The sequence below is a fragment of the Megalobrama amblycephala genome, linkage group LG12, assembly GCF_018812025.1.
Source record: "Megalobrama amblycephala isolate DHTTF-2021 linkage group LG12, ASM1881202v1, whole genome shotgun sequence".
In the NCBI taxonomy this organism is placed as follows: domain Eukaryota; kingdom Metazoa; phylum Chordata; class Actinopteri; order Cypriniformes; family Xenocyprididae; genus Megalobrama; species Megalobrama amblycephala.
The window spans coordinates 39,420,510-39,448,440 of NC_063055.1; the positions used below are offsets into that span (position 1 = coordinate 39,420,510).

General features: G+C 38.2%; 1 protein-coding gene across 3 annotated transcripts in view; it reads left to right on the forward strand.

The window, feature by feature from the left end:
- The first annotated feature begins 2,362 nt into the window (after positions 1-2,362).
- Positions 2,363-27,931, forward strand: part of cacna2d3a (calcium channel, voltage-dependent, alpha 2/delta subunit 3a) — a 127,576-nt gene continuing 102,007 nt past the window's right edge. For all 3 annotated transcript variants that reach the window (XR_007187640.1, XM_048211103.1, XM_048211104.1), the window contains exons 1-4: positions 2,363-3,066; positions 3,769-3,850; positions 23,340-23,456; positions 26,360-26,419. Coding sequence is in view for 2 of the 3 variants with exons in the window: in XM_048211103.1 (XP_048067060.1) it covers positions 2,972-3,066; positions 3,769-3,850; positions 23,340-23,456; positions 26,360-26,419 (354 nt within the window). In the remaining variant the exon portion in view is untranslated. The remainder of the gene's footprint in view (positions 3,067-3,768; positions 3,851-23,339; positions 23,457-26,359; positions 26,420-27,931) is intronic.

Sequence of the window (27,931 nt, forward strand, 5' to 3'; positions counted from 1 at the left end):
TTTACATATGTCTATGATCAAAAGCCAGAGGATAAATACCACCATGGTATTATCATTGTATTTTTGGTAGTTTTGTTTTGGATCCAGACGTTTTACCTTTGAATTTGATTCATATTATTGTAAGAATTTTCCTTTTTTATTATAAACCAATAAGAGACAGTAGCTATACAAAATACAATCATAACATATTTTACACAAATTGGCAATATCACACAGGCAGGAGGTAGATATGGCTCTATAACAGCACGGATATGACACTCACTTTTTTACATTTGTGTTCATTTTGATATATTGTATACATTATATATTTGACATATATACACACTGCTGTTCAAAAGTGTGGGATTAATAAGATTCTTTATGTTTATGTTCAATAAGGCTGCATTTTTTTGATACAAATAGTAAACAACAGTAATTTTGTGAAATACTATTAAAATTTAAATGTGAATTGTGAAATGTAATTTATTCCTGTGATCAAAGCTGAATTTTCAGCATCATTACTCCAGTCTTCAGTGTCACATGATCCTTCAGAAATCATTCTAATATGATGATTTGCTGCTCAAGAAACATTTCTGATTATTATCAATGTTGAAAACAGTTGTGTGGCTTAATAAATGTAGAAACTGTGATGCATAGTGTCTGTTTTCAGGATTCACAGATGAACAGAAAGTTTGAAGAACAGCATTTATTTGAAATAGATATCTATTATAACATTATAAATATCTTTTTGATCAGTTTATTTGAAAGAATTATAGTCATGACTTTTGAATTTTATTTAATACAAATGCATTTAAAGGGTTAGTTCACCTAAAAATAAAAATAATGTAATTTATTACTCTCCCTCATGTCGTTCCAAGCCCATAAGACCTTCGTTAATCTTCGGACCGCAAATTAAGACATTTTTGATGAAATCCGATGGCTCAGTGAGGCCTGCATAGCCAGCAATGACATTTCCTCTCTCAAGATCCATTAATGTACTAAAAACATATTTAAATCAGTTCATGTGAGTACAGTGGTTCAATATTAATATTATAAAGCCACAAGAATATTTTTGGTATACCAAAAAACAAAACAAAATAACGACTTATTTAGTGATGGCCGTTTTCAAAACACTGCTTCAGGAAGATTCGGAGCGTTATGAATCATTGTGTCGAATCAGCGGTTCGGAGCGCCAAAGTCACGTGATTTCAGCAGTTTGGCAGTTTGACACGCAATCTGAATCATGATCATGATCACGACACAAAAGATTCATAACGCTCCGAAGCTTCCTAAAGCAGTGTTTTGAAATCGGCCATCACTATATAAGTTGTTATTTTTTTGTGCAAAAAATATTCTTGTCACTTTATAATATTAATATCGATCCACTGTACTCACATGAACTGATTTAAATAAGTTTTTAGTACATTAATGTTACAGATCTGGTAGCTTAGAAAACTCACGATGAAAGTAATAGCAGAAAATACAGTCTTTTAATCCAACAGGAGAGCATTACGGGTCACACCAGTAACATCAAACATTAAACAATGACTGACAAAGAACACAGAACAGGCAGGAACTTAAATACACAGATAATGACTACTAAACGGGAACAGCTGACCAGACTTAATTAGAAACCATAATGACTAATGAGGACTAATGCAGACAAGACAGAACATACACGTTACAATTAATGGATCTTGAGAGAGGAAATGTCATTGCTGGCTATGCAGACCTCACTGAGCCATCGGATTTCATCAAAAATATCTTAATTTGTGTTCTGAAGTTGAACGAATGTCTTACGGGTGTGGATTGACATGAGGGAGAGTAATTCATGACATTATTTTCATTTTTGGGTGAACTAACCCTTAAAGCATTTTCAATTGTGGTCGAGTGTGCAAATACATATATACTTTTTCTGTTGTTCTAAAAAAAACTTTAAATATTTTAAAATATTCATTAAAATATAAAGAGTGGTAAAAATTTAATTAATTTTTTTAAATATTGACCTGAGAATAGCTATTTATGTGTCATTCTTTATATATTCAGAGAGTTAATGTTTGTTAGTGAGTCCAAGGCCCATCTTCTTCTACAAAAATAAAAACAAAATGTCATTACCATCTCCACCATCTCAAATATCCACTCCATGACACATTATACCAACATAATCAATAGCAAGGCCATAGTCCCATCTTTATTCCAGGACATGTGATATACTGTATATATATTTCAAGTAAAGTGTCCCTAATAAATCCCCATTAATAACATGCATGTTTCTGAACCTTTTATGACCTATGAATAATATTGAATGAATATTTGTTGTGTATTAAAAAAAGATGTATTTAATTTTGGACAAAAATAAAAAAAGTTACATATTGTAGGCCTTTAATAATGAGCTCAAAACGTTTGCACAAAAATGTTATTTATACATTATTCATAGAATGTTTCGAACGTTCAGAGTTGCGAACGTTAGAAAAACGTTCTTCGAACATATTTTTTCTATCTGAGTAACTGCTGAGGAGTTTACAGGTCTCTGGTGGAGGACTGAGGAGTGAAGCGCATCTTTATAGTCACAGTTGTGGTTTAGGGTCTTTAACTCACTCTGTCGCGTCGTGTTCATCATCTGTTTCATCATCGAATGGCATCATTTGATAGCGGATTCTCCAGTGGTGAACAATAACGGCATCAGCAGCAGCTTCTCATTCCCACGAGAAGAGAAAGAGGATGAAAGGGAAGACATGACACGTCCGCTCTGCTCTCACCTCTCTCTTTCAGCGCACTTCATCTGAGTAAAACTGCAGCAGCAACGATTGGAGTGTATAAAGCGTCATGAGCGGCGGCTTCACTTCACTAATACATTCATGCGCTTCCCTCGACACATCTCTGACCAGAGCGCACGCGACACATACACACACACACTGGCTGTAAGCAGTGTTAATCTGCAGTTGAGTTTGTGGACGGATAATTCTTCATCTCTCCAGGAGGTCTGGACATCATGAAGTGTGTTTTGTATTGTGTATTTTTCCTCCATCTATGGATTACACACAACAGCAGCGTTTGTGCGTCTCATCAAGGTATTCCCCTGTCAGTGTGAGTATACTTATATTTCTCATTTATTGTATTAGTAGTTGCTAATAATATGATATGTTTTGTACTGTTTGCAATATTGATTTTGTACAACTATCGCTAACAGAAAGGCATATTAAAATTTTGTCATTTTGTCACAAATGTGTTATTTGCTATAAGACCTAACTGTGCAAATGGACATGAATTTTCTTAAATCAGCATTACTATTTAGGTTACACTAGGAGCTTTTCAATAGTTCTACCTCCAAATGTTTTTAAACTTTTCTTTTGATTTTAAAGTTAACTTCAGATAGTCTTGTGATGAGACAAATATATTTTAAAGGAGACATATTTGCTTAAATACAAGTTCTTTATTCTCATAAGGTTCCATAAAGAATGTTTAAGAACTTTTCCATTCCAGAAAAGGTTTGTTAAAGTGGAAAAAGATTATTTAGATTACTAAAATGTCATTCACACTGAGAAAAATGGTTGTTTTAAGAACTGATCACTGAAAGATTCTTTGGGGAACCAGAAATGGAATTAATTTGCTGCAAAAACACACTTTTGAATCTTTATTTATCAAATACACATTCCATGTATAATAATTACACAAGATTTCAAAATGCGGTTTGAGATGAAATTCACGGCTTGGCATGTCTTTCCTACTCCAATTTTTTGTTGGTTTTGTCAAATTAATTTTCTCATATTTTTGTTCCCTTCATTCTAGTGTCAAACTTTGGGCTTCAGCATTTGGTGGAGAGATTAAATCCATTGCGGCCAAGTATTCTGGCTCTCAGCTGCTGCAAAAGGTAAATCGAGCTGTGCTGAGCTGTGCAGTTAACTAACACTAAGGTTTTCTGCTACATTGTACCATGGTATTCTTTGAATTTTACCCTGTCATTGTCATGGTATATGAATTTGGTAATCATTTATTAAATTTAAATATAACCAAGTATTACCATCTGATACGACGCTGTGCCATTTACTTCTTTTTAAGAGGCTCACATGCTATTTTAGACTATCAATATTAGGTTTTATCTCTTCCTGTGGTGAAAAGTGAGTGTGTGCTTCTGTTCCTGCAGCTCTCTGTTATCACACACACACACTCGTTCACACTCATCCTCACATACACACACGCACACAGTCTACGCTAATTAAACCACCCACGAGCAGCAACCCCGGTTCGGTTTGGTTTTGTGTTCCTCTTCCATTGCTAGCGCTCTGCTTGTCTTCCTTCACAGTGAGGTCAGCACTCGAGGCCTGTGATTATGGGAAATATATAGCCTAGTGGAAAATAATTATGTGGATTTGTAAATATGACAATAATAAATAACATTTCTCAATATCAAGTGATTGTTTGAGTTGGACATGACAAAAGAAATGTCTTAAAATCCAACAGTTAATTTTGTTTAAAATTTGCATCTATAATTTTTCACGAATTAAATGAAAATTTTACATTTCAATCAAAATATTTGATTAAAGCGCTCTCCCAGCTAATTAGGTGTCAGGACCAATTTTCAAATTACGAATACCGAAAAGGTCTGCACTCTAAAACACTTTAATTGAGATGCACAGGAGATAAGATGACAAACGTTTCGGCTCTTCGCCTTCGCCTCAGTGTAACAATTTCATTCACTCTCAATAGTAATATGGAAAATGCACTACAAATCCACAGGTGCTCACAATCATGATTAAAGCAATCACACAATCAGTCCACAGGCTTCAGTTTAAGTCCATAACAGGTCACAATTAAAAATGCCAAGAGTAATCACACATCTGACAATTGTAACGTTCAACGTTATTTATTAATTTTAATAAATAGAATCATTTACACTCGATGATATTATTGCATCCTGTTAATGTACAAAAATACGGAGGTGCAAATAATATCTGCCAATATAAAGTATAGATAGCATTTTTGTTGCAAAGAACTGATACTTTTACATGGTGTAAATAGAATCTATTGCTATTTTCACTTAGTGCAAATAGCTGCTGCCTTTTTTTCTACTGTACATTCTATAAAGTAATGACTCATTGACTTTTAAATAGTATGTTACCAAGAATGCGCACATTCAACACACTACCCTGTTAGCTGGGTAATAGTTAGCTGCTATTTTTAGTGGATTCAAATAAAAAAAGTTCACATTACTAAAAAAATTGGCTTATTCAAATATTTGAGTTACTTAACTCATTGGGTCTACACATTTTTATTTGTCACCAAATGTACTTAAATTTTTTCCCTTACATTTACTCAGTTATATGTCATTGATTTAAGATTCAAAAGTGTACAAAATCTTTCATCCAAAAAATTGAGCACATCATAGTTGAAGTTTTCAGAGTGTACGACATTTCTGTAATGGATCAGATGGATGTTTAAGAGTGATTAGTGTGATTTTCTTTTGCCACCATTGAGTTCAAACTGTTTCAATATTAAGGAAAAAGACAGTGACAGTAGATGTTTGTGGCATATGTGCCTTCGCGTGTGTGCTGCTAAAGCAAAGAGGATGGGAGCCCGAGGGGCAGATTATCTGTGTGACGGGTTAAAAAGAAGAAAGAGAACATGCCTGGTGAGCAGACAGAAAAGCAGAGAGGAGAAAATAACAGAGTAGAGGGTAACAGAAGAGAAGAAAGGAAAGAGACGTATGACAGGAAGCCCAGAGGAAGAAATGTGCATGTAGAAAGAGAAGAGACTGAGAATGTAACGTAGAGTAATGTCAATGAACTGGTGTAAGTGTGCCCTGCGGCTCACACACTGCTTATTGTGTGTGTGTGTGTGTGTGTGTGTGTGTGTGAGACCTCATCAGACCAAAAGTGCTTCGGAGCGGCTCTGGACAGGCGATAGCAAGACATTGTTCACAGAGGGTTGGGTTGCTGCTTGTGGAGCAATGTAAAATATAAGGCCTGGAGCGAAAACCTGCTTAAAAACAGCCACAGGAAACGGTAGGGAATACTGTTGAACCAGTGATCGCCAGATCAATGTAAAATAACACATCAGTGAGTGAATCTCATGAAACCTTATAGAATGCAACAGTCAGTTTACAGAAGAAAAAACTCACTTCATTTTCTCCATAGGGAAACTGATTTTGAATGAAAAAACCTTTAAAGACAGACCTGGTTTTGCTTCTATTTCATTATTTTTAAATAATCATATTGAACAGCAGAAAAACTACATTATCCATGATGCTGTACAGAAAATTACACCAATCAGAGAGTCTCTACAAGCAAAGCACTCCAAACAAGATTTTTCTCTGCCCACTCCCATGAAGCCCTGGGAATGACATAAATAAATCGATCTCCATGCAACTTTTTTAAACAGGTATGCTGGGTGGTGCGTGTTGTGGCTGATGCAGTAACGTTGAATGGGTTTATAGCTAATAAGCGAGACGCATGCGTTCTCTCTAGACCGTGTTAGTTTACTGTTCATGACACATAGCAACACAGCGAAAAGTATTTCTAATGTTGGACCTTTTATTGAGAATAGCCTATATTTACCTGTTGAGACGTGCCTTCATAAGCACCTGTAAGAGCTTTTGTGATGTTTGAGTCGACGGAGGAGCGACATGAGAAAGGTGCGTTTGCAGAATATGCTGTATTTTTGTAAGTCCGCAAGGTGCCGCAAGTGTCACAGAGACATACTTCCCCAACGACAAATAGGAAACACCATGGCATCAATGTAAATGTGTGCCAGAAGTACTTTTTAAATTAATAATTAAAAATAAGTATAATATAATTAGTATTAGCAGCCTATTATAAATAAATAAAAAATAAAATGTAATTATAATAAATGTGTTTTTTGGTTATCAAGATCTGGCAGCAGCTCATTTTTCCTCTTTGGCGAGATAAAGGAAAAGCAAATCTAGCTTCTCTTTGTTCTTTCTTTGTTTATCTGTGTTTTTTGGCATATGTCTTTCATCTTTTTTACCCTTCACCCTGTCTCTCAGCTCTCCTCTCTTTTCCATCTCAAGCATTAATACATTGAATGAATGTGTGTTTTTTATCATGCAATATATTTATCATGCATGTGTACAAACTGTGCCGTCTCATTCTGCATCATCATCATCATCATCATCGTCATCACACCTTGCTCTGCTCAAGCTCAGATAATCCTGGTATTGGAAGTATCTCACATTTCAAGGTTAAATCAAGGGAAACTGATGAGCAAGGAGTCTTATAGTGTGTCTGTGTGTGTGTGTGTGTGTGTGTGTGTGTGTGTGTGTGTGTGTGTGTGTGTGTGTGTGTGTGTGTGTGTGTGTATCACAGGAAGTATCCTTCAGTATCCTTCAGTGATCAATATAAATATTCAGCTGAAAATGCTCATACATGTACGTCAAGACACTTGAACATATACACACTTGAACATATACACACACACACACACACACACTCATATATATATGTGTGTGTGTGTATATATGTTCAAGTGTCTTCGAAAAAAATTGTTTAAAACTAATTCTCTCATGTTTACTCACCCTCATGCCTCAATTTTATGCTATAATTTTCTCTGTAAGTGAATTTTCTGTATGTGGTCCACGGGAAAAATATAACGGCATTCAGGTTTGGAATGACATGGAGATGAGTGAATCATGACAGAATTATCATTTTTGGGTAAACCCAGTTGAGTAGTCTAGGGCCAAGTCCTTGCGAAATGGCTTGACGAGCTATTTTTTTCTTATTTTTTCTTAACTCTTTCCCTGCCATGTTTTCACTGTTATATGGAAGGGGGCGCTATTACACATCTTGTGAAGAGTACAGAATCTCTGGATCAAAACTCAGGCGAAGAAGAAGCAGAAACAAATGAAAAAAGCATTGCTTCCACCAGCGGGGAATGAGTTAATGTGTTGACTTATTTCTATGTGTATTTTTAAACAGCCAATAGCTTTGTGTTTACACCACAGTTAGACAGAAAATCTGATGAGGCTCAAGAATGAGTCATCCAATGCAGAATGACTCATCAAATATTTGATCTGTATTGATAGAAGGGGATTTATGCCCATCTAAAAATAATATAAAAATAAACAGCCTCTTATCTTTGCACTCCAACCAAGATCAGATTTAATTTACAATTCACACCTTGACTTTTTTGTCAAGTGTTGGTGTAGTTTAGCTGCACATCTATATATTAAATCTTGCCACTCACACAAAACAAAAGGATCGTGTCCTTTGCATGTGTGTGAGTTGAGTGTATTAGTTAACTGTCTATGAACTTAAATATGAGAAAAACTTGTGTGCAAAGAACAAAATGTTTGAGATGTCTTCCCTTACATATCACAGGTATCCATTATCAGAGTTTATTACCCATTACAATCAGTGAGGTTAATTATAAATACATTTAGCAGTATGCGAATTAATGCGAATGTAAACAACAAAATCCTATTTAGCAATCTGTATTCTGCATTGTCATGCTTGTCTTTAAAGGGTATTAATTTCAAGTGTCACTGGGATGAGGTTTTGAAGACTTGTGATGCCCAGGATGAAATGTTCCTTGTAAGCAGACAGCTGTGATATGCAAACCAGACAACAGAACATTCTCAGAACGTTCTGGCAAGGTTCTCTCAAAGTTATGAACAGACGTTCTTCCAGTAACATTCATAGACTATTTGTTTAAAGTTTTTTGGTCTTTAATAATGTTCTTAAAACTCTAGCACAAAAATATTATTTATACATTGTTCATGGAACATTTCTTTCTGAACGTTTGTTCGAAACCTGTCCATCACAGAAAACTTTTGAATTTCAAAAAAAAAGTTTAGTATTTTTTATAAACCATGTTACATTTTGTGCAATATATGAATAACAATTTATTATTCAATAACAATTTATTAGTTTTTAGATATTTTATGTTTAGATATTTCTATTTTATTCTCCCACAACCTGCACACATGAGCGTCTTACCACCTGCTTCCGCCCATCAAATGTTGTCCTGCGTCTCACTCTGTCCTGCGGGAGTGCAGGTCTCTAGTTGAAACCTTTGATTTTGGGATTAATATGGTTGGAAGAGCCCACCTTTTACAGTTTCTCAGTGGCCTGAAAGCTTAAATGGCTCAGAACAGCTCAGAAAGCCTGACATTTTCTCTGACTTTGCTATTAAACACATTTGTCCCTTCACTTCCATAATTCTTCTAACATGCTTGTATACATCTTCATACAATAAATGAAAAACTGACATTTTCTGATCTCAGTCCATTACTGTAGTTCTATTCAAATTTATTTGTAAAGCTATTTTCACAATACACTACACACAGGCTCGCTTCCAGGGCAAAATCAAATAGATGCTTCTGAAATTAGTTCTAGTTGAAGTGCAGATGTGATGTGTAGGCAACAGCACCTAAACACCCCCAGGACTATAAAAATAGTACCAGCATGGCAAACATACTAGTAGGAGTGGAACATTTTAAAACGTTAATTACTTGACATTCAGTCCCTGTGTGTTGTTTTATAAAAGCATTTTAAAATATACACAGTATGTGTAAAACAGTAAACAGTAAAACAGTGGGTTTACAACCATTTTCCATACGATACACAAGGTTTAAAAACATTCTATATAAGGAAGCAGCAAAGGTACATCATTTATGGTGAAAGAATAGTGCTGTGGAAGGCATTCAATTTAAATGTAAGTATGGATGTAATTAAAAAAAGAGACATTTTCAGATACTGTACTTTGATAGATGTTTTTAAAGCCCTATTCAGATGGGACTAGTTTTCTAAATGACATTTGAGTTACAATTTTTATCACCGGACGTACCGATTTGGATGTGACTAACGTCTGTGTGTTTATTATAGAGGTGGGAGTGTGTGTTTCTAGACATCGACGTTACAGAAGGTCATGTGCTGTGCTTGCGTGCTTCACATATGATGTATGTCTTTTAAATGAATTATTTATACCTTTAATTTATTATATATATAAAAAAACTATTTAATGAAACTATTATAGCACAAAAGTTTATAGAAGTGGCTGTTTATAATAAACCCACATAAGTGGGCATAGAAATCTAACTGACACTAATACTAAAATGGGCAGTCTTCGCAGTTTCCACAATATTTATTAATTTTTATAATTAAATTTTTCGTTGGATACCATCCATATTGAAATTAAATGAAAGTATGCGAAAGATTGGTGCACAAACGGTAGCTGAGGTAGGTCAAAAACACACAAGGAGAAGAGATTTAATACAATATCGGCAAAATCACAGACATTTGAGCACCGTTGAATTTGCTGAAAAACAACAGGTAGTTTGCTCTGGAATTTTAACTGAGGTTGAGTAAGAAAAACAGCTGTGACAGATTTGGACAGGATTAAAATCAAGTACACCCGTAAACACGGATTTCTGTAATGTCTTCTGGAAAAACTAGTCCTGCCCGAAGGCTGCCACAACTTAAGTGATTTTAAATTAATAAATTGCCTTTGTTAATGTTTAAAAAAATGAATATGTTTTCTCTGCACATACAAAGTCATGGAAAGCCATGCAATGAAGAAGCTGTCCACCGCCACTGATCTACAGTCAACTTTTAAGTTTTACTAATAGTTCAGGTTTGGATTTGGCCATGAGAAGCTGATCCTATATCAACAGTTATTGGAAGCTTTATGGAGCAGCAGGCACTGGATTGAGCGAGATCATTTCACCACAGATTGTCTGTGCTTAGGGTCATAAGCCAGGAGGCATGAAAGCAGAATGCCACAACTGCACATTAAAAGACTGATTTGCAAAAAGATGCAGGATTTACTAGTGCAGGTACTGTGTTTTGTGCATGTGTTAGCTGGGATACAGTGCAGGGTCAGTGCTTTGCCAATATATACCATTGTAACAGTTTCATCTGAGGATGTGTGCTTATGTTTGTGTCAAGCAGCCCTGCAGAAGCAAAAAATAAATATGTAAATAAATAAAATTCTAATCTGGTTAGACAAACAGAAGTAGATAACTCTCAGTCCTCCCTGGCTTCTCTCGCTTTCGTCTCCGCCCTGCCCCTGCCTGCCCCATGTCCCTACTCTGCATCCCCCACCCTCCCTTCTCAGTTGGACTATTGTTACGGTGCATGGACACGCCTTATTAGAGTTTGTGGTTTGGTTCTGTTCTGTTTCTGTTCCATGTTTGTCCAAGTTGACCTAGTTTACTTGTGTAAGTGTAACCCCTCTAACCCAGGTCCTTCTCACCCCGCTCTGCGCGGGTCTCGAATCTGGGTCTCCGGCGTGGGAGTCGGACGCTCTAACAAGGAGGCTAAAGGCTGCAACCTCTAGCGTCAGTCGCTAGAGCATCTCTTGAGATCAGAGGAGTGAGGTTTACTCGCACAGCAACTACTAGCTGGCCTCCGTTACATAAGCCAGTTAGTCTAATCAAGTTAATCTGTTGTTGATTTAGTTCCCTCGTTTACTTCTGTGCATTTAAGTCCTCAGTTTCCTTTGTTCAGTTGTCAGTTATCCGTCTTATTATGTTTGGTTTCTCTGTTCCTTGTGATTTTGAGAGTTTTCTCAGTATTTTGTTCTGTTTAATAAAGAGAAGACTGCTGTGATTAAATCCTGCACTTCTGCTTCATCCTATTGCAACTGGATGTGACAGATACTTCCCCTCTGTCTAATTTTCGTCTATTTATAATCTACTATTTATTTTAAAGATTTTTGAGAAAATTGTACTGATTCAATTACAATCTTATTTGACTGTAAATTCTATCTATGAAATATTTGTCTGGTTTTAAAATTTACACCGCTCTTAATCTGCTCTTTTAAAGGGTTACTTCAGGATTTAGCATTAAGCTTTGTATTAGTAGAATACCACTAGTATTTTCGAATTACCGTGCTTTCCCCCTTCATATCAGCCAGAGATGAGAGATTTACAGTATGCATTTTTATTCTGTAAAAAAGCCTCCGATGACGCAAAAATCGTCATTTTGCGTCATCGGAGGCTTTTTTGGCCAGAGGCTTAAAACTACAGCCAGTAATAGCAGGTAGTTCTGCATTTTTTCACCACGCCCATACATACGCGCGTTTGAGTTTACTCATGGACATAGATCAAAGATTTTATCAAAAGTGGGTGTCAATTATATTTTTAAGCTTACAGTAATTAACTTTATTTTGTCTGCACAACATCAGTGGTTCATCTCACAAATGTATCGGTCTCTGCAGTCATCTCAACCAATACAGCAACAGGCTTTTGTGGTAAGGTTAGCATAAATAGATAAATAGACTAACTCAGTTTTACAGAACAGTGGCTTTACTTTGATAACAGTCAACTTATATGCAACTTATATGTAATTGTCTATCTAACGTTACTTTGCTAAGTTTGCAGTTTTACTGCTACCTATGTGCTACCTACAACACTACATATAGGCTACTGTGTTATCAGTCTAGTATCAGCGAGTCTTACCTCTAGGCGAATACGCTTAGTACCAGATGCCCAGGCTGTTCGTCCTCTGGGAAAGTGAATATCGATCGCGGTGTCCTTCAGAATGGTTCTCTTCATTGCAAGGATATTTGGTTCGTAGTCCTCGTGCTTGAAATGGAGACTACATATTCTGCGGTTTTTTAGGTTTTCTATAACGGTGTCATCTCCAAACTTCGGGTGTTTGATGGCCCGCGGCCACTGTTTACATCGCTCCAAATCTTTAACTTAATCGGAAAATGATGGAAACGTACTTGTCCTTTCCTGGTTTTGGGTGTACATCCAGGTACAAAGCAATTTAGCACCATTTCGCTGTAAATGTATGAACTAACTCACAATTTATAGAATTAATATGTAACAAAGCAAGCCTAGTTGTTTGAATTTCCGCCTGTAACCGATAGGCGTGGTTTGGGTGTGGCCTCGCAAGGGCAGCAAAACAAGTGCATTCTGGGAGTTGTTGTCTTTCATCCACATTAGTCAAAAATACATTTTCTGCCTTTTCTCAGTCTAGAAAGCTCCAAATTAAAAAATAATTTCACATTTCTACTACATAAATGACCAATTTTAAATACACATTCATCTTTCCAGGGGTGAAGTACCCCTTTAAGAGAGATGCCTTTTCTAAATCTGACTTTGGGGAATCCATTACTTTAGTCCTTTAGATCTGAGGGCTGCATTTGATTTGGTCGACCATGAGGTCCTGTTGACCCATCTGGAGATATCAGTGGGCCTTCGTGGCACAGTACTACAGTGGTTCCATTCCTATTTGACTAACAGGTGGTTCACTGTTTGTATTGGTCATCAGTCCTTCTCTGGTATACCTCTTAATTGTGGAGTCCCTCAGGGATCAATCCTAGGCCTGGTGTTGTTTTCCCTGTATATGCTCCCTCTGGCTGTCATTTTTATTAAGTACAGAGTGTCCTTTCATTATACGCTGATGATACTCAGGACTATCTTCCCTTAAAACATAATGATAAAAAAACCCTTACAACCACTATTGGCCTGTTTAAAAGAACTCAAGCTTTGGCTTTCAAGTAATTTCCTAAACCTAAACAAAAAAAAAAATAATTCTATAAAGGCCTAAAGGGAACTGTTTTGTTTACATTGAACTTGGTTCTCTTTCCCCATATGAAACTTACTGCACTAGAAACCTGGGTGTTCTGTTTGATCACAACCTAAAAATTTGATAAACAGATCAGTACTGTTGTAATTTCATCGTGCATTATCATTATGGTGTCTCTCAGTCTTCCTTTTCCCCTGGTGCAAAACGCAGCTGCCAGACTTCTCACGGGGACTCGCAAGTATGAGCCTGTTACACCCTTTTTAATTGCATTGCACTGTTAAATATAGAATCCATTTTAAAATTCTACTGTATGTTTACAAAGCCCTCAACAATTGGGCCCCTCAGTATTTGCTTAATCTGTAACTCCCTCCAGAACTCTGAGATCTTGTGATCTTGGCTTACTTTCTGTGCCTAGATCGAAACTCAAAAAACAAAGTGATCATGCCTTTGCAATTGCAGGCTTCCTCTCCATATCACATTAGCCCCCTCTATTTTGCTCTGAAGACATACTTATTCTCTTCTTAATTTTTCTACAGCACTTTGGTCAACCTTGGTTGTTTATTATCAATAAATATTGTATTGTATTGATACACATCCGGTTTACACCCAACTGTTTACTTTCTCTTGTGACATAACCAACTGTGTTTACATCAATACTCCACATAATGGCCATTTTGACATAATTGTGTGTGTATTCTACCATTCAAGTGCAATAAGACATGAAATAGAACGTCTCGGGTTACTTGACTGTAACCCTGTTCCCTGAAAAAGCTACTCTTAATGCTGTGCTTAATTAGCTCTGTAGGAACGAGAATACCCACACCGGCACACTGGAGGTTGTGTAGTGTGTGCTCACAAGAACACAAAAGGTCTCAGACACGGCCGCCCCTATGCCAAACAAATAGTTGCTCTGACTTAAGCCACTGGTTAGAAGGCTTCAAGAGTGAGGTGATAGCATAAGAAAAAACATTTTCAGAGTTAGAAGCTTGTCAGGCACTGACTCTAGAGGTTCAAAGGTATCTCCACCAACCCCTGAAGGACCATGGCTAAGTCCCATGAAGGAATGTTGGTTTTAATGGGAGGCCTTCGTCATCTGGCCCCACGAACGAAGCGAGCAAGCAGAAGATGCTTCCCAATGGTACCCCCATCAATCAAGGCGTGGCAGGCCGATAAAGTGGCCTCATAACCTTGGGAGCAACGGGACATGTGTCAGCTGATGATTTCTCCTGCAAAAAGTCCAGAAGTGAAGCAATCTGGCAGTTGACTGGATCTGCATCACATGCAGTACACCACCTTTCAAAGACACCCCATTTGTTGGCATAAATTCTTCTAGTGGAAGAAGCCCTAGCACTGAGAATGGTCTGAAAGCCCAGTGTCCCTCAGTTGGTACCCAAACATGAAGGTTCCACAGGTCGAGCTGGGGATGAAATATTGTCCCCTGCGCTTGAGACAGAAGGTCCCTTCTTTCCGGTATCGCCCAGAGCGAGCCATCGAGGACAGATATTATCTCCGAGAACCATACTCTGTTCAGCCAATGCGGAGCTGTCAGTAAGAGGCAAGACCCTTGTTGGCGAACTCTGGCTAGAACTCCAGGGAGCAGAGAAACCAGAGGAAACACACGCAGGCACATTCTGCCATGTATGCGCCATCGCATCTCATCATAGATGGCCATTTCACTTATTTAATTCCTCAGAATTAAATGCAGTCAATTACCAAACAAGTAAACATGGTTTAAATGAAAGGCTGTGCTTAAATCTTTCATCGGATCATCCTGGTATGCCTGTAACACAGCCATGCTTCAGTAGCCCCAAAAGGACATCATGATCTGGAGAGAGAGCAAGCGATAGGGACGGACCCATCTCTCGCTCCTCTGCCAGATTGCCATTCGAGTCCCACAATCACATTGTGGGTGCTACCCCTTTGAAATAAGCAAAGCGAATGCGAAGCACTTTAACTTTGAACAATGCTCGCGTGAACATGGAGGCACACGCTGTTTTGTTGATCGCTTATTTCTTTTGCTTTGTCTTTCTAATAGAAAGTTTCTGCCTAGCAAATACTAACTCCTAACAGAAAGAGAAAGAGCTTGAGCAGAGCTGAGAGTCACACACACACTTTACAAAGTGGTCTTAAGACAAAAGACCTGACGATGCACCTGTGGCACATCTAATTATCTCAATGTGCATACTATCCATCCTAAATAGTATGTGACATTAGTAATATTCAATACTATTTAGGGCGGATAGGGTGGATAGTATTCACAATGGGATGCAGGGATAGTCTCTGATGTGGGCGCATGCTGATGATGTCACTGCCAGAGGCTATAAAATTTCTCGGTCAATTTTATTGACGTGTTGCACACATATTCACAGCTGGTCACTCCAAAAGATGTTGCCGTAGAGCTAATCAAGCGCAGCATTTAGTGTAGCTTTTGAAAGGGAACTGAATTTGCAGTCTCCTTCAGAGAGAGGCAGCTTTCTGTGCGTGCGGTTCAGCTGTGTGTCAGTCAGCGCAAGCACCGCATTGAGTTCTTTTTCACAACTTATTACAGTTAACATCAAGCTTGTGCCACTCTTTATTGTCTCATTCATGCATTTCATCACCCTAAAGTGTCAATAATGCTGTGCTACATGTATATATTTACATACAATGATATACAAGACATAGCAAAATCTCTAACAATAGACATTTTATACAGTCACCACAATATATAGAGTAGTGCAGGGATGACCAACCCATCAGTTTGCATCACTCTGAGTCTCTCTACAAAAACCCAACAGAATTTTTCCATTGGCTTTTGGATTATTGCAGAAAATAAGGTCTGTGACTAACAAAAGCTTTTGATTCTTACATGTTTTGTTCATCATGATAATCTTCACTAATGAACTTTTATGGATTTTGAAGTGTAAATACAATCGTCAGAAGTCAGGTGACCGTTTAGATTTTGACTTCAGCACAAACACCACGGTCACATGACTTTAGCGTAACCATTGCTAAGCCTCTGACAGCTCTTTCAGCCTTTGTTTAAAGACATTTTCCATTAAAGTTCAAGGTATAATAGTTTGCATAGTTATAATAGTAGGCTGTGAAAGTGACTAGTGAGTAGATAAGTTTACCTCTGTAGTCCCATTTACACAGTCTCAAAACTTTAGCTAACGTTGTGGCAAGGTTCTCTCAATGTTATGAACAGACATTCTTCCAGTAGCGTTCTCTGGTTTTTAAAGTGATCTGGTCTTTAATGTTCTCAAAACGTAAGCACAAAAACAATATTTATACATTGTTCATGGAATGTTTCTTTCTGAAATGTTTTAGTTGGACTTTCGTCTTTTTCACACCAATAAAATAACTGAAATTGACTAAAGTGCATTACGTATAAAAGCAAAAATAAAAACACAGTTGACAAGTCAAACAACAAATACAACACAGAAATTAAAAGTAACTCTAAATGTGCTTTCAGCGAGTTCTTAAACACTGATAGATATTTGGCAGACCTAATGGATAAGGGCAACTCATTCCACTTTTGGCCCTAATACTGCTCTATCATCTTTTTGTAGACGATTTGTCCTGGGCACTATGAGGAGTGTTCGATTTTCTGAATGCAGTGTCTGGAGGGGTTGTATGGGATCAGTAGATTTGCAAGATACGAGGAAGCCTGCTCATTTAGAGATTTATTCACAAACATTAAAATTTTAAATATTAATTCTAAAATGAGCAGGGAGCCAGTGTAGAGAGGCTAATATTGGAGTAATGGATTCGTGTTTCTTTACCCTCTTTAGGAGCCTCACGGCAGCATTTTGCACTGATTGTAATCGAGCTAGAGATGCAGTGGAGATGCCAAAATAAAGAATTACAAAATCTAGCCACGATAAAATGAAGGTATGAATAACTCGTTCAAAGTTTGCACTTGATAGAAAGTGTTTGGTTTTGGCTTTAAGAGACAAAATATTAAAACAAGCAGCAGACCACAGAGTTAATTTGCTGATCCATTTTAAAGTTATTATCAATTAAAAAGCCAAAGACAATGACCTCTGTTTTGTTCTTTTTAATATTAAAAATTAACACCATCCAATTTTTTATACCTTTTAGACACACTAAAAGTGAATCCAATGAGTTAGTCGAGCACCTGAGTGGTAAGTACAATTGAGTGTCGTTGGCATAACAATGGAATGACACACTATGCTTTCTAAAAATGCCACCCAAAGAGAGCAAATCCAAAGAAAAAGGTGTGAATAGACCCTTATGGAACCCCCCAAGGAAGAAGTATTTTTCTCAAGGTCGAATTTCCATAGTTAACTGCAAAGTATCTGTCACTTAGATAAGATTGAAACTATTTCAAAACAGTATCTTTTAGACCTGCCACATGTTCAAGGCAGGAGATGAGGACGTTATGATCGATCATGTCAAAGGCTGCACTCAGATAATCCCAACTAAAATGTTTCTACTATAGAAATTTTGGTAACACTTTACAATAAGGTTCATTAGTTAAACATTAGTTAATGTATTAACTAACATGAACTAACCATGAGCAATACATTTGTTACTATATTTACTAATCTTCGTTAAAGCTGCAGTCCGTAACTTTTTTTGGTTAAAAATTATCCAAACTAAATTTTTGAGCAAGTACATAACCAGCCAGTGTTCAAAACTATCTCATTATCTTAGCCCGATTCACAATGGTAAGCTTGTAATAATGTTTTATAATAAGCGCAACATGGTGGATTTCCATGGGAAATTCGAGCATGCAGCAGTTCGTCTGTGCGTCTTTACATCACGTCCGTAAACAGAAAGGAAGGAGTCCCGGCTAGTCGGTTTTATCACGTGAGGATGCTGCTTGTAGCGGCACATTTATAGCCTTTTCTCACAGCAAAGGTCCAAATGACAATCATCAGTGACAACTGGAGATTCACCCGTAGTCAAAAAGCAAAAGACTTTGGACTGTGGATTAGCTACAGAAATTGAAATCTACAGGTAACGCTAATATACACTAAATACACATAGTCACGCAATGCTGATGTTGTTAACATATAACAGTAATAATAATTTGCATGCTTTTTTCCTCAGTTGGTCAGAACAAAAGTGGCAGACATGTTACTTACTTGTTCAGATGACATTTTCCAGTGAAAGTTCTTATATTGGTCATACTTTCAAGACGTAGAATCTGTGATTCTGAAGTTCAGTATCCACACAGGTGCGGTGACTGAGAGCAAACATTAGATTCATCTGTGCTGACGAGCCGTGCCGAGGAACAACGCACGTACAGATAACCGTTACGTATATGACTGCAATTGCAGGTTTCAAACAAGAGATGGCGACAAAGAGAAAAAATTGCGGACTGCAGCTTTAACATTAGTTAATGTAAATACAGTTGTCCATTGTTTATTCGTGTTAGTTCATGAATAAACATTAGTTCATGTTAACTAATGCAGTTAACTAATGTTAACTAATGAACCTTATTGTAAAGTGTTACTGAATTTTTATTTAGAAATTAGAGTAACTGTTGCAGGAGAACTTTTAGTAGAATTTTGGAAACAAACGGCAGCTGAGAGATTGGTCTATAGTTCTTCATATCACCAGGGGCTAAGTTTGATCGCTTCAGCAGAGGTGTCACCACTGCATGCTTAAAATCTTGTGGACATGACCCTCTGAACATGCTTTTGATAATCATATATGTTAAACTAAGTGATACACAATCAAAGGTCTGCTACAACAATTAGGCATCACATTATTTGCACAGAGAGTAGGTTTCAGTTTTTGCACAATATCTTCCAACATTGTCAAAGTGATGGGCTCAAACTCCCTCCCTTTGATTTGAAATGTTATTACTTGTTTCAGAATGTTCAGAGAACATTCAAAAATGACATTCTAATAATGTTTGCAGAATAATAAAATAGAATGTTTCCTTAACATTTGTATAACAAATTTTAATTTGTATTTTACGTTCATAACATAATGAGAATGTTATCATAATATTCTTAGAACATATTTTTGTTAGCTGGGAACCATCCAGAACAGTTAGAACACCTTTCACTTCATGCATTGCCATTTTTTTTTTTTTTTAAAAAAAAGGTCAACGGTTTGACTATGTGCAGTTTCCAAAGCCTCTTCAACACACCAGCTTGTTGGTAAATGGATTCCATCACACCCTCTTCATGGGCCATTAACTGTATTTCTCCAGGGCCTCCTTCATGCCTTCTTTCATGCAAATTTTTTCTACTCCCATTTGTTTATCTCTGCTGGAACATCCCCTTTGGAGGGGAAACAGTAAAAAGTTAAACTAGCATCCTTCTACAGCAAAATCCGTTCTCATACTGTAACTGATTTGTGTGTATACAATAAAACTGAACTCAGTATTCTTTTGTTTATGTTGCATCAGGTGATTTTACTAGCAGTGTACATGCAGTATCATGCAAAAGCATGATGCCATGATTAACTGATTCTTTCTGTAAAAGTGACCAAAACAATGATGTTATTGAGAAGTAGGGGAATAGTTCCATTTCGAAGTGGAACTCAACACTGTGTCATGGAGTTGATGCTATGGGAACAAAATACCCACTACGCCATACTGAACAAATGCCTGTCCTGTGAAATTACTCAGCAAGCTAAGCTGTTGCCAAAACATTGCCATACAGTGCACCCAGTGACCAAGAACTAAATAGCCTGAGGCAACGGGGGCAGAACTGGCTAGGTAGATTGCAGACTCACTGGATCTGCCAACCAATAATTATGGGCAGACTAGTGCTTTGCTACCCTCAGCCATCAGCTCAAAGTGGGCAACCTATTCCAAGGGAGCGAGTATTCAGCATCTCATCCTAAGAACCGGAAGTGCCCTCAAGAGGGGATCTTGTCCCCTTATCACAGGGCATAACTGCCTGACCTCTTCTGCTTGACGAAAAACTCAGCCACCGAACTTCTAGGGAAGTGCTCCACCCAATAACAGGTCTCCTAGGGAACTAGTTAATGTACATTAGTCTGACTATTACCTCCAGTACGAAGGGCCTACTGACAGAGTGGAGCTCCATAGTGCTCTCATACTACTCTCTACCAAGTAGCTCTTGTCGACTGACGGTTGCTTATTCCTATACAGTTGTGCTCAGAATTATTGACACCCTTGGTAAATATGATCAAAGATGACTGAAAAAATAAAGCTGCATCTTTTTGATCTTTAATTCATAAAATTAGCAAAAATCGAACATTTCATTGAAGGAAAAGAATTGAAAGTGGGGGAAAAAATCACATTATGAAATAAATGTTTTTCTCCAAAACACATTGGCCACAATTATTGGCACCCTTACAAATTTTTTATAAGTAAAATATCTCTGAAGTATATTCCCATTCATATTTAAAAAATTTTTAGCACACCAGGGTGATCATGAACATGAAATTGTCCAGCCATTATTCCCTGTTCCACAGGAGTACAAACATGAGGAAACACAAAGGCCAAATTCCCTTAATCATTCATCACAATGAGTAAAACCAAAGAATATAGTTCTGATGTGCAGCAAAAGATTGTTGAGCTTCACAAAATAGAAAGTAGCTGTAAGAAACTAGCTAAAGAATTGAAAATCCCCATTTCCACCATCAGGGCAATAATTGAGAAGTTCCAATCAACTAAAGATGATACAAATCTGCCTCGAAGAGGACGTGTGTCTAAATCGTCCTAATGTGCGGTGAGGAGGAAAGTTTGAGTGGTCAAAGACTCTCCAAGGATCACAGCTGGAGAATTGAAGAGATTAATTGAGTCTTGAGTCTCAGAAAGCCTAAAAAAAAATAGCAAACAGCACCTACATCCCCCTCTGCTCTCATCCAGAAACAATCTCCAGCATATTCAGTTATCAGACACAACTGGGACAAACGGGACTGGCTTCTATGGTCAGATGAAACTAAAAAAAGAGCTTTTTGGCAGCAAACCCACCAGATGTACCCCATGCCCACGATTAAATATACTGCTGGATCTTTAATGTTGTGGGCTTATTTTTCTGCTGGAGGTACTGGACATCTTGTCCAGGTACATGGTATCATGGATTCTATCAAAGACTAACAGGTAAAAATCAAAACCTGACCGCTTTTGCAAGAAATCCTATAATGGGCTGTGGTTGGATCTTCGATCAGGACAATGATCCAAAACAAACATCAAAATCAAAACAAAAAATTGTCACTGAGCACAAAATGAAGCTTCTGCCATGGTCATCCCAGTCCTCTGACCTGAACCCAAAAGAACATGAGTGGATTGAACTGAAGAGAAAAAGCACCAACATGGAGCTGGAATCTGAAGGATCTGGAGAGATTCTGTATGGAGGAATGATCTCTGATCTCTTGTCAGGTGTTCTCCAAACTTATCAGGCATTATAGAAAACGACTCAGAGCTGTTATCTTGGGAAAAGGAGATTACAAAAAGTATTGAATTAAAGGGTGCCAATAATTGTGGCCAGTGTGTTTTGGAGAAAAACATTTATTTCATAAAGAGATTTTCCCTACATTTTCAATTCTTTTACTTCAATGAAAGGTTAGATTTTTGTGATTTTTTTTATTTATTTAATTTATTTTTTAAATAAAAGATCAAAATTATAATCAATGCAGATTTATTTTTTACAAGCTTCTTTGTTCATATTTACCAAGGGTGTCAATAATTCTGAGCACAACTGTAGTTTCAACGAACGACAGAGAGTCGGTTGCTAGATGAAATCGTGTTAGCATAGTCCACACTATCACCTCCAAGGATAGACTAGAGGGGTGACAAATGAAGGAGTGAGATGCAGAAGCGGAAAGCTCATTCTCCTTGCCGTACTAGAACAATGTTTGTTCATAACTGAGAAAATGTTATGAGAATGTTCCCTGTTAGCTGGGACGACACACACACACACACACACACACACACACACACACACACACACACACACACACACACACACACACACACACAGATGCTTGGCTAGTCGAGTGATGAGCCATGTCTCTAGCCTTTGAGATAATGTTTGGCCTCAAGTGTAGTGGAGTGGATTGAAGGGCTTTCAGAGTGAAGTTTTGGGACCAGGAAAAGGATTAGATTCAGTTTCATCCCCACATAAGCTTCTGACTGTCTCCTTCCTTCGCTGTCCTTACAGTAAACAAATAAACAAACTAAACACTGGTCATCAGATTAAATAGATACAGAATAAATACAATTTTAAATAGATTAGATTAGTTAGATTCAATATTTGTTATTGTTCTGCATTGTACAGAGTGAAATTCAGATCTGTGCAAGTGCAAATAGCTATTAAAATCTTTATAAAAAGGTGCAATTGCCATTTCAGTGCAAATGACAATTAATGAAGGTGCAGTAACATAATGAAATATCATTGATATTTTGTGGGCAAAAATGTCTCTTGTCTATTGCCAATAGTGTAGTAATGTGTGAAGCACAGTTCACATAGAAGTCATTTCAAACTATGCAGCCTTCTTTTGGTCAACGCGGCGAATGAAAATGCTCAACTTGTACCTGTTGCGAAATCTGTGTCGGGAAATCTTTCGCTCTCATGTGAAATTGTTTATTTTTGGATTCCTTTTGAAATTACTGGATTTTTCCCAGGACAAAAACTGATTAATATGTAAAAGATGCATTTATCGTGTGCACCAGCATCATGTCTGGTTAGGACGTGGTGTAACACTTTTGCAAACCAAAAACTAAACAAATACACAAGAACCAGAAAGTCTCAAATATAAATTAATAGAAAACGTGTATGAGTCAAAGTTGGAAGCCTCATATAGCACAACTCACATATGTGAATTCACCCCGCAGACAAAACATGCTGTGTTATGAACTGGCCAATGAGCAACAATGACTGAAATTATTTGTTTTATAATTGTCATTGTCAAATGTCTTTGTTTCTATAGAAGTACAAGGAGTTTGAGCAGTCGGTCAGTGTGGAGGAGATTGATGGTATCAAACTGGTGAAGAGACTTGCTAAGAAAATGGAGCAGATGTTCCACAAGAAGGCTGAAGCCATAAAGGTGAGTGAGTGTGAGAGAGAGAGAGAGAGAGAGAGAGAGAGAGTCTGTATTACAGGGCTATTCTCACATAGACTCTTCATCATACTTGATTAGCATAACATTTGGTCTTCGGTGCAGGATATTCAGGTCAGGAACCACAATAGTAGACTGGTATGCAAAAACATGGACAATGAATGGAGGAACATTTCAACTGTTCTAACACTGTTGCTAGTTAGAAAACAGCTGTTTAAAGCAAGATGTAAAATACAGAAAAAATCGAATTGAAAAAAATCAAGCTCTGTTTTCCAGTTTTTCACTAAATAAAAAATATATATTTTATGATTTGATACAAACCATAAAACCAAATAACTTTTTAGTTAACAGTATTTAAAAATATATATTTTTTCTTAGTGTGAAGAACATTTTATAAATCTAAAGATAAATCTAAAATTTCTTCTAAAAAGAACCTTTCATGAAATGTAAAGATTCCATGGATGTTAAAGGTTCTTTATGGAACCAAAGATGCAGATAAAGAAACGTCTCGGTTACAAAGGTAACCCTCGTTCCCTGAAGGAGGGAATGGAGATATATGTAGGACAGACCGACGAATAGGAATAACGCTAGAGAGGCCAATCTACTTTGAGTGTAACTACAACGAGCCAATGCACATTAGCATGCAATCATATGCATCAGCGGCTCGCCTCGCAGCACGGGTATATAATGAGCAGCAGGTGCGTTGCATCTTCAGGTTTTTGCTGAGGAGCCGAACCAAGCAGGCGGCAGCATCCGCGGGACAACGACTGTGGCGACGGGACGTACATCTCCGTTCCCTCCTTCAGGGAACGAGGGTTTTCCTTTGTAACCGAGACGTTCCCATTCAGTTGGTCACGTTCAACGTACGGCGGACAGACCGACGAATAGGAATCCTTACCAAAGCGCCACAGGAGCTGCCCCCATCCAGCGCTCTGTAGTAAGCCACCTGAACCCCCTTGCCTAAGGACGGTGGGATAGGGCTAACACAGAGAATGTCGATTACTGCTGTTCCCCAAAGCCCATTCAGTGAGAGTACTGGATAACGCTGGGAAAGCGTACCCTTTCGTTGGGAAAGGAATGCTGCGGAAGCCACATCCTTCCCCGAATGAGTCATGTGGAGGAGTACACATGGACTAACATTGTAGGTTGTACTACATAGGTTAGATAACAGCTAGAGTCATCTTCTATAATGTAGATAACAGCTATGAGTCGTCTTCTATAATGCCTGATAAGTTTGGAGAACACCTGACAAGAGATCAGAGACCATTCCTTGTAGGGACTCTCTGGAGAAAAGAAGCGCATGTAGCGCAGCAAGCCAACACTAAGCCGGGGCCTCTCCGTGCCTCTGACCTGAGGTGAGAACACGGGAGGAGACCGGCTCGACACGAAGGCTATATAATCTAGCAAACGTGTTAGGTGTCGCCCAGCCCGCAGCTCTACAAATGTCTGTCAGCGAGGCACCACGAGCCAACGCCCAGGAGGATACGACACCTCTCGTGGAGTGAGCATGCAACCTGATTGGTAAGCCAGGGCGATGGCATCCACTATCCAGTGGGCCATCCTCTGCTTGGAGACAGCCTTTCCCTTCTGCTGGCCTCCGTAACAGACAAAGAGCTGGTCTGAGGTCCTGAAGCTTTGGGTTCTGTCTATGTACAGTTGCAAAGCGCAAACTGGACAGAGCAAAGCCAGGGCTGGGTCTGCCTCTTCCGAGGGCAGCGCTTGCAGGCTCACTACCTGGTCCCTGAAGGGAGTGGAAGGAACCTTGGGCACATAGCCAGGCCGGGGTTTCAGTACCACGTGGCTGTCACCCGGCCCGAATTCTAGGCACGATTCGTCGACCGAAAATGACTGCAGGTTCCGTACCCTCTTGATGGAGGCCAATGCAACCAGCAGCAAAGTCTTCATAGACAGAATCTTTAAGTCTGAAGGTTTGGCGGCACTCTGGAGTGATTGCCACCCGGAACGTGCCACGTTGCCACGCCCATCTCGGGACTCGGCCATGAAGCCAGTGTTGAAGCGATCTCATATGAAGCAGACCGAGCGGGGTTACTGCCGCTACAGCCGCCATATGCCCCAGGAGCCTCTGAAAGAATTTCAGTGGAACCGCTGTCCTGCCGTCGAACGTATTATTATTATGTGATTCTTTTGTCTTCTCAGGTGAGAATGACCCATTATTCATGATAATTCACGCCTCCACGCATACTGTGTTTCTTGACAAAAAGTGTCTTACAAAATTTAAATCTCTCTATTGTTTTATATGAAGGAGTAGGCAGAATAATGTTTACACCATTCTGAAGCAAAAACTCTAGTCTACAACCTCCAATACCCAGAAGTCTTGTGAACACAGATTTAATATATATTTTTTGGCTTTATTTCAGTGACTTAAGTTTTATGTTTTTTCAATAACCACGCATAAACGTTATTCCTTCAAAAACACAAACATGTACATACATGTTCCTCACATATTATGGTAGCATAGTTTGTGCTGAATACAGTGTAATGACACTTTTGTCATTTATATGTTTATGAACAACTGAAAAAAGCACAAATGTCAGGGCATGTCAAAACTTCTCCAGGGCCCCAAAAATCCTCAGACCCCAGAGGGTTAATCATCATTGGCAAAGTAATTTTTGATATTTCGCCATAAGCCAATATATCGCCCTGCCCTGGATTTAAGTTATTTTTGTTTTGTTTGTTTTTTTTAATTTATAATGCAAAGATATTTGTAAAAGAAAATAGATTAGTCTTCTCCATTATTTTACAGAGGGATTGACTACAGTATGTGTGCATGTGTTGTTTGTGAGTGTGAACAGGAAGCACAAAGTAAATGCTAGAGAGAAAACAAACAAAACCCATTAAAAAAGGTAATATCCGTCTGTCTTGCCCTCCAGCGGTTGGTGGAAGCAGCAGAGGAAGCCCACCTGAATCATGAGGAGGATCCTGACCTACAGGTGAGAAACAGGAGTTACCATGGTAACTGCATCTGTTCATCAGGGCAATAGCACTTAATGACTGATGTTCAGCTGTAACTGTGTAGTACTGAAACTTCTGTTGATCTTACCATCAATTATATGACCTTACCTCAATCACACATATGAATGTTAAACATATACTGTATAATGTTTGTTTGTGCCTAAATGTCATAATAATCAAATGGATTGAGCAAAGCAATTTAAATGAAGCATAAATGTAGAACTTTAATTGTTTATCATTCTCTGAATACACTGCACTAGGGCATCCATTACTGAGACGTTCTCTGTCACTTCTCATGTAAAGGTTGAAGGTTAAGCTACCATAAAAAGCCATTTATTTTTTCCAAAGTAAAAGCCTCAGGTGGTCTCAGACTTCACATGAGCTCTGTGCAACACTGTGTGTGTGTGTGTGTGTGTGTGTGTGTGTGTGTGTGTGTGTGTGTGTGTGTGTGTGTGTGTGTACATGTTTTTCTATCCCGGTGAAGACTTGAATGCACACAGACTCATGGGGACTCGTGTCACTGTAGGGACCTAAATTGAGGTTCATCAGACCAGATAATCTGAGAGTCCATAAAAGCATGCATGAAAAAAACAATAACTTGTGTGTCTTGCACTGAGGAGAGGCTTCTGTCTGGTCACTCAGTGATAGTTGTCCTTCTTTAAGTTTCTCTCATCTCCACACATGATCTCTAGAGCTCAACCAGAGTGATCATCAGCTTCTTGGTCAACTCTCTTTCCAAGGCTCTTCTCTGCTCAGTTTGGCTGGTGGCCAGCTCTAGGAAGAGTCCTGTATTTTCCAAACTTCTATCATTTAAGGATTATTGAGGCCACTGTGCTCTTGTGAACCTTCGATGCTGAAGACGGGCCTTCTACAGATTTTTGCCTCGACACAGTCTCTGAGCTCAGCAGGCAGTTCCTGCTCAATTTTTGCTCTGATATACATTTACAGTTGTTAGTAGATTTGACATTTTGACATTCAGTTTGTGCCTTATAGGGGCACATCCTACCCTACCATAAATGCTATTATTTATTAGGGGTGTAACAGTACATGCATTTGTCCCAACCGTACAGTACGGACGTCACCGTTTGGTTCATGCAGTCACATGACGAATACAGTCAGTCACAGGCAATCCACACTTCATTCCAGAAGGGGGCGTGTGCGGTAATGCAACACTGTTTGCTAAACGCCACAACAGAAAAAAATGCGTAGAAGAAGAAGAACAGATGCTCTAGATATGCATGTAATCTCTCAACCAGTGTTTCAACAGGAAAGATAAAACAGTTTGAGAAAAATATCTCACGTAGCATCAAATTGACCTCAGATCAGTCATTTAGTGTCCACAGCATGTTAGTTCACTAGAGAAATGAACTCTAGAGGGAGCATTTCACTAAATATTTGCACTATATTAGCTTATATGTTTATTATATTTACTTTAATTGTTAGTAATGTCTTAATTATTGAATACATGTTTAAATAACTTTGTAATGAAA